This window comes from Acartia tonsa, chromosome 7, assembly GCF_053477335.1.
Source record: "Acartia tonsa isolate MP-2025a chromosome 7, ASM5347733v1, whole genome shotgun sequence".
NCBI classification, from domain to species: domain Eukaryota; kingdom Metazoa; phylum Arthropoda; class Copepoda; order Calanoida; family Acartiidae; genus Acartia; species Acartia tonsa.
Genome location: NC_137266.1, coordinates 49,807,673 through 49,815,626, shown reverse-complemented (window position 1 = coordinate 49,815,626; position 7,954 = coordinate 49,807,673). Strand labels below are relative to the sequence as shown.

The window sequence follows — 7,954 nt, the reverse complement described above, 5'->3', positions numbered from 1 at the left end:
AATCTTATAGTCTGTATTATTTGTGTAGCTATTATACAAATATAGTATGTTCGTTCGTCCGTACTGAAACCAAGAAGTTGACCCATTCCAGTTAAAAAAAAAACGGTTTACTTATTAGTTAATTATCTTTTTTTACGTGAGATTTGAAAATATTTGTAATAACAAAAATAAATACGACGACATTTGCTTATCTAAATAAAATGACTATTCATAACCATTCTCATTATGTTTGAAGATCTCAGGGACCAGAATTCTAAACAAACAATTATAAATGAAAATTTCCTTCTTTGCCCAATTTCCTTTAGTTACAACACAAAACAAGTTTTACGTCAACATTACGTCACAAAACTATCTGATCTCGTTAGCCCCTAAATTTTAGATTAGTTGCAGTTGCAATTTTATGGCAACCAAGAAATGTTGACAAAAAATGGAACAAATATATTCATTTCGGCGACTTCGGCTGAATATTGTTCCAATAGCTGGGCATTAAGATATATAAGTTTTCCGGAATTTTAATGTTAGGGGGAGATTAGAAATCTGCATCAAATTTTAAGGATTTTTTTTATAAAATTCGTTTTTTGTATAATTCTTTATCTAAAAGCGAAATGCTTTTTAAGTTAATTAATTTTGACCAATAGGATATTGGATTTTAAACTACCTGCGCTCTAATTGGTTGAATGATGTATGCCATCCAATCAGAGCGCAGATTTTTTAAATCCACCAATCACAGATGCCAAAATTAATTAACTTAAATTGCATTTCCGCTTTTAGATAAAGAATTATAGAAAAAACGAATATTATAAAAAAAAATCCTCAAAATTTTATGTAGATTTCAAATCTCCCCCTAACTTTAAAATTCCGGAAAACTTATATATCTTACTGGGCATGCTAGCGGCTTAGAGATAGCTTAGTTTTAAACATTTTTTTGTTATCCTAGATTAAGATTAAGATCTTTGACATTTTGACAATACAAAATGGACTCTTGTGTAAATTTCAATCATTATTTTATCTATTTTTTTATAAATATAAATTATAAAATAAGTTTCAGTGTTTTTGAGTACAGAAAATTCAATAAATCTTTATTCAAGGCAATTTAGGTTACACTATTTTGTTCATATCCTATCGTTATTAAATCAAAGGTGACCTGTGACTGTGGCATATGCTTGTTTTCGGGAAGGTAATCGTGGACCCAACCCAACACAGCGTACACGTCATTACCAAAGACGTTAAAACAAGGTTCCTATTGCTGATATGTCAGGTGCGCGACATTCTCCTTGGCATAAACCATTTTGACAAGATTTGCTTCGGAAATGCTCCAAATTAAGACTCGTATCCCGTCCTCATAGGCTATCTTCAGGCTATTTCAACCTAAATATTGCAGCATTCATAAGTAGCGAAATACAAAATAGAAAGAAGCTGGATATGATACCTAGTAACCTTTATCAAAAATATCGATCTGGAACAGTTTACGATAAAATGTTTTTAGAAACGATAATTTTGATCGCTAGCAGCCTTGAAAGTTGAAAGCTGTAAAACTAATAAAGCAGCCTAGAAAAACAGGGTTACGAAGTTACAGAGGAAATATAGATAAATAAAATTACAGAGTAGTTTGGCTTTTCGAACAAAACTGTGGCAAACCCCCGAATAGTACAATTCTTAGCCGAAGTTACAAAAATTTTTTTAAAAATGTGTAATCTGCAGACTAAGAAAATTACAGCAGTTTTAAACAAAGGTTGTTGGATAAAAGGGCAAAGGAAACAAATATGATTCTGACTACTTACAGTTAAAATTCTTATTAGGAACTGCACAAAAGTTGATAGCCCAATAAATTAGATCTAAATAGTATAGATGTATAAACAGAGAACTATCAAGATCCCCCTGTTGTGGACATTTTTCGTCTGCTTGTATAATGCTTTCTGCTCTTTTGTAGCAAGTTGGCTGTGTTACTACTTCCGACGCTATTTGTTGATTTTCAAAGACCCAAGTGAAAGTCGGCACTGGGTCCTCGGGAAGGGGAGATACAGTTATTTAACCCGTTCCTCCTCTATTGTTTTACTCTAATATTATCCCTCAAATTTAAGTATAACATTAGTGTTTTTGCTTCCTGCTTTTTTTGCTTGTTTAAATTAGTGATAAAAACAATCAATTAATCTACTATAAGTCGTATGAATAGTTGTATAAGTGTCTTTTTATTGGTTTAACTCCTTACATAATTTTCTTTAGAAGAAAATTTTGCTTCCTACTTTTTGCTTGTTTAAATGAAACAACCAACTAATTTAATACTAGCGGCTATGGCCCTTGAAGCCTCTAGGGGCACTTGATGAGGGGGAAGGTTAAATTTTATTATTTATTATTTTATTTATTTTAGATACAAAAAATTTAAAAAAATTATTTTTAAGTTTAGTCTTAAAAAAGTAAAATTTATTTGCATTTTATTTCTAAGGGCGATTTCACTTGAGAGGGTGGTGGTAGCTTCCCCCAAAATAGATAATAACCTCCTTAGGACCTATGATAAGCTACCCTGTATAGGAGAACCCAAACGGTTCAGCGGTTAGTGAGATCCTTTGGTACAGAGAGACAAACTGACATCCTGTTACTTTATTATATGGATATGTTGGAGGTATAGTTGTGTAAGTGTGTTTTTATTGGTTTTACTCCTTACATAAATTTTTCATAAGGAAAAATGACCATTTGGTTTAAAGGTACAAGAACTAAAAATGGGGAAATCGGAGAAAACCTATTATCTTTACTGAAATCTACATATATTGTATGGATAGTTATAAAAGTGTGTTTTAAAAGTGAAGCTTTTCTAGAATTGGGGGCGGTCCGTCCGCAACGAATAGCTTCTCTTGTCAATTAAGACATGTTAGAATTTTCCTACAGATTTCAAACTTGTTATGGTGATTCTTTTTGTAGTAATGTACGATTTAAAAAGCGAACAACTCTATAATCGTAAACTAAATGTCCTTACGTTGATTTGAAGCATGATGATTTTTAACATTTTTGACAAAAGTATTTTATTGTAGTTAAATAATCATTACAATCATCTGATTACAATCAACTCATTGCTTGGACAATAAAGTATAATGTTATAAGCAAAGTATCTCTACAATTAAGTCCTTAAAATCTAAGTATGTCCTTAAACAGTATCCCGTATCGGTTTTGTAACAAACTTAATTACATTTTTGTAATTATACATTTATATACGGCTTTTTTAGTTCTTATATTCGTTTGTCCTACCGTTTAAGAGCTATGCTTTTATGGATGTTGTCATTCTTGTTTAAATGTTTACATAATTGATTTTAGAGGAGAAAATAGACAGACCCAAAAGGTACAACAACTAAGAATGGGGAAAAAGATGAATTATACAGTACACACGTTAAGAATAGGCCTAGCATTATATGTATTACTAGCGGTTACGCCCCCTAGAGGCCTCTAGGGGCACTTGAGGAGAGTCGAATTTTATAACCCAATTTTATTATTTTAGATTTTATAAGAAAAATTTTAAAAAAAATTTGGGGGGGAATTTTTTTTTTGTGGGGGGGGGGATGTCCCCCCCATCTATTTTTTTATTTTTGTTATAAAAAAAATTAAAAAAAAAAATATTTTTTTTTGGGGGGGGAAATTTTTTCTAGGGGCGATTTCTCTTGGGAGGGTGGTGGTACCCTCCCCCAAAATAGTTATAAACCTTCCCGGGACCTATGAGAAGCTACCCTGGTAAAGTAGAACCCGATCGGTTCAGCGGTTAGCGAGATCCTTCGCTACAAACAAACAGACAAACAAACACACACACAAACAGACAGACATCGTTCTACTTTGTATTATAGAGGATTATTATTTGGATGAAGCGCCAAATTTTCCCGTACTCTGATTAAGTAATGCTCGAAGCTGGCTAAAATAACGATACCCCCCATTCACCTCTTTATCCCATCCCCTAATGGATGAACGAACTGACCAATTAAAGAGGTTCATATTAACAGAAAACTTTTCCCTGTCAATATATCCACGTATACCCTATATCCATTGGCCCAGTACCTAAAAACAAGGACGGGTAATGAGTATATCCATGATAAGCGTAGCTGAACAATCAGAAGGAAGGACAAACGAACAATAAGTTGTTTATAGTGTCAGAACATATCAAGTAGAACATTAATTTGTAAATCTAAACAGTAATGTACATATATTTGTTGCAAAATTGTTTAAATACAGGATACATTAAATTCAAAAACTGTTATAGGAATCGTGATGCAAATTTTGAAATCGAAAGGACAATTCTAACATGTTTACATAAACAAAAAGAGCTAACAGTTGCGAACGAACGTAGGGGCATATCCCAATTATAGAAAACCTTCTTTTTGTTAAAAGTTTTAAAGTTAATTAACAAATCATAAAAGCCGGACAAACCAAAAAAAATTAATACTTTATATCATTGTCGTCCAGTGGGTTTTAACAGGGGAATTTTTTCAGTTTTTTGCTATCAGGGTTGATGATCCTCTCTGTAAGCATCTATTGTTTAATATAGGATAAAGTTGATATAGACTATTGTTTTCAAAAGATTTTTTTTCAAATTTTAATGAAAAATGTGTAATTTAAATATATCTCTGATAGTAAAGTTGCTCGAAATTAAAAATCAGAAATATTGACTTTCTTCTGGTGCCAGGATTATCTGTTAAATTAATTTGTAAATATTCACATGCACACCCTCCCTAGACAAAATGTTTCGCACGCCTGTAGCTAGAGTCAAATAACAAGTCTGTATTCTTGAAATACCTTACTTATATCGTTATAAGGATGGGATTCTTATTCTCGATTGCTAAGTCGCATCTAAAGAATCCATAGCATCATCAGCTTGTAATTGTATGTGATACTCTAACGCCCAAGGATATTAGGTTATGTAACATTCAACAGACAACCACCCTTTTAAAATCTGTGCATGGTAATGACTTGTGCTTGTTAATGGGCCGAGGAATTTCCCCTACTCTAACTATGTATGTTGCGCACCTGACATAGCAGCAGTAGGAACCATTTTTTAACGTCTTTGGTTATGACATGCTGTCGGGCTGAGATTTGAACCTATCACCTTCCCGACGTGTTGAGCCACGTTCGTGAGTTTTGTATTCTTATATACTGTACAAAGCTCTTCCCCACAAAAAAATGCATTTATTAAATTGTATATAAAAATTTTTGTTCTTTTGTAACTCTAATAATTTTCATAACCTCTAGAAGGTAAGCTACTCTTTATGACAGTGGGCCATTTTTGAGTTTGTATAACTTTATGCCTTTTCTATTAACAATTATTCACATATTTTTTTTTTTATACTTATATTTTAAATGTTTCAAAACAGTATCTGCTTTTTAACCTGTGTTCGCAAGAGAACAATTTTGAGAGCTATAATATCCCGAGCCTTAAATCAGGTGATGTTTCCCCCCGCAGGCCGCGGCTGAAAAACTTGAATTTCATAAAAATAAACATTACCTTAATTTTAAAACTGGTGCTTTAACTTTTTAAGTCTTTTGTAAAAAAGCTCAACAAATCAGACGGTCAGACAAACATACAAATAACAATTATACAAGAGTAACAACTTATTCAATATTACTTAAATACTAAATGCTTAATAGGGACATACATAAAGTTTAAAACGTTATTGTAGAGAAGCCTCGCTTATTACATAATGCCTAATTGTTCTCGAAATCTAAACAAAAAAATTGGATAATTTTATCCTACAAAAATTAGATGTTGAAATAGATAAAAATTAAGATGTTTTTAAGGTACCTTTCTTGTAATAAGTCTAAAAGTAGCGCAGCATTAAATCAAAAGTTCGAAATAAATAGCTCAGCTGTCTATCTCTTTTAACATGTGAGTAAATCCCATTTTTTCCTTTTTAAAGTGTTGACTAAGTGAAATATAGAATAAATCTATAATATAGATGTGTACCCAGACAAATACCTGGTTCCCCTTTTTCGTCTGCTAGCAAATTGCTTTTTGCTGTATTGTAGCCACTTTGCTGTGTTAATATTCCCGACGCTATTTGTTAAGTCGGCACTGGATCCTGGGAAAGGGATATACAGTTATTTAACCCCTTCCCCTTCTATTGCTTTACAGTAATATGTATAGAGAAGCTTTGCTAGATAAAAGTAAAATAACCTTTACTTAGAAGACATATGTAGCGAAAAACTATAATAATACTGAAATTAAATACAGGATCAATATTAATATGGGTTCTTTCTGTTTGTCCTTTATATCAGGGATCCAAAAGGATAAGACAATGGTCGATAAATTGATGTATATTGCTAATGATAATACACAAAATTATCCCTTTCGTTGGTTAAGATTTATGGTTGAAATGTGCCATCTATATGCCTAAAGTTTTTAAGTCAACGAATAAGAAAATGTAAAAACAGTTAAATGTTCCCTCCCTTCTTGCCTTCATATAGTCAAAATTGGCTTCTCATGAGAAATATTTTTTACACAGTTGAGAAAAAGCTTTTATATTGTTAGCATAAATTGAAAATAAAAAGGTAAAATCTATTTCCAATAAAGCTTTGAAACTGATAAATCCGCTGGATTAGAACCGGGTCTAGCATCGTATTGCAAACAATTTTCTACAAATATTAAAATAAAACCATTAACTAATACCTGTTTTGTTAGCCCTGCCCTTCGGCCTCCCGAAGCTAATGAAACTGGTTTTAAACTTATACATATTTTTTAATTTTAATATCCACAGAAAGCTGACGTGGCGATATTGATCTGTTCATTAAGATCTCGCTCAATAGACGTTAAATCCACATTACTGATTAACAAAATTAACCCTTCTGTATAATTAAAGTATTAGTTGAAAAGTTTTTACACTACACTGTTAAAAATAAAAAAAAATTTAGCATCAGGTAATACTATATATTCATTTCATAACTGTATAGCATCATCCCATACGTTCTAGCAAAAAAACCTCATTACGATATAAGGAAGATTCCAATACTGTATTGAGTATTACTTAGTGTTCTATGGAGTAATATGTATTACTAAATAAAGAATGTGCATTTTATAGTATCATCTAATACTCTCTATGGAATAAAATTCAATACGCTAGAAGGAAGTTTTAATACTCTGATTTGTAACTTTTGTTACTCTGTAGGGTAAGAATTGATACTAAAAACCTAATATCTCTGTATAGTAATAGTTATTACGGTATATAGTACTACATGGTGTTATATATTCATTTTGTTAATACAGCACACTTACGGGTACAGGTCTAATACAGCCCCAGCGTATCAATTGATACTAAATGAAAAAATTATTTTTTACAGTGTACTATTTGAAACCAACTTATCAATATTTAATTAAAGTAGAAATAATTTCTATGCCAACGAATAATAAAAAAAAACTTTGTGTACCAGTGTGATTTTCAGTCCACCTTTTTTTGTATAAGTCATGGCCAAGATGATTGAAATGTTGGAGGAGTGGCAAGAAAACTTGAGTAGACGTCAGACTCAAATACAGGCAAGACATCAAGTTATAGTATAGCTATGCTACTTTATTTAAAATACTAGCCGCTGCGCTCTAGCATCTAGGGGCTCTATATTCGGAGGGCACAAAAATAGCCTAAAACCATACCCAGACTTATTTGAAACAAATTAAATAGCCTAAAACCCTCGCAGAGCCTATAAGAGGCTTCACTGTAAAGAAGAACCATATCGGTTCAGTGGTTAGCGAGATAATTCGCTAAAGACAAAAAAAAAACCTATTACTTTATATTATAGGATATAGATTATAGTTGACTAGTAGCCTCTAGGGTCACTTAAGGGTTTGGGAGTAGGGTTTTAGTTTTAGAAGTAAAAGGTAAAACAAAATCTTTGTAGGGGACGATTTTTTTTCTTCATTTTTTTATCAGGGGGTGGTTGTCTTTGATTGGTTGAGATATCCTTTATATAAATATAAAACTTTCCTTTATCTAAG

At 32.0% G+C, this 7,954-nt stretch overlaps 1 protein-coding gene across 1 annotated transcript in view; it reads left to right on the top strand.

Annotated features, from left to right (window-relative positions):
* Positions 1–6,475: 6,475 nt before the first annotated feature.
* The window catches only part of LOC145323925 (retinol dehydrogenase 12-like), a 36,187-nt gene continuing 34,708 nt past the window's right edge, over positions 6,476–7,954 (top strand). Inside the window, exons 1-2 of the mRNA XM_080166528.1 lie at positions 6,476–6,519; positions 7,428–7,498. Coding sequence (XP_080022654.1) covers positions 7,430–7,498 — 69 coding nt within the window. The 5' untranslated portion in view covers positions 6,476–6,519; positions 7,428–7,429. The remainder of the gene's footprint in view (positions 6,520–7,427; positions 7,499–7,954) is intronic.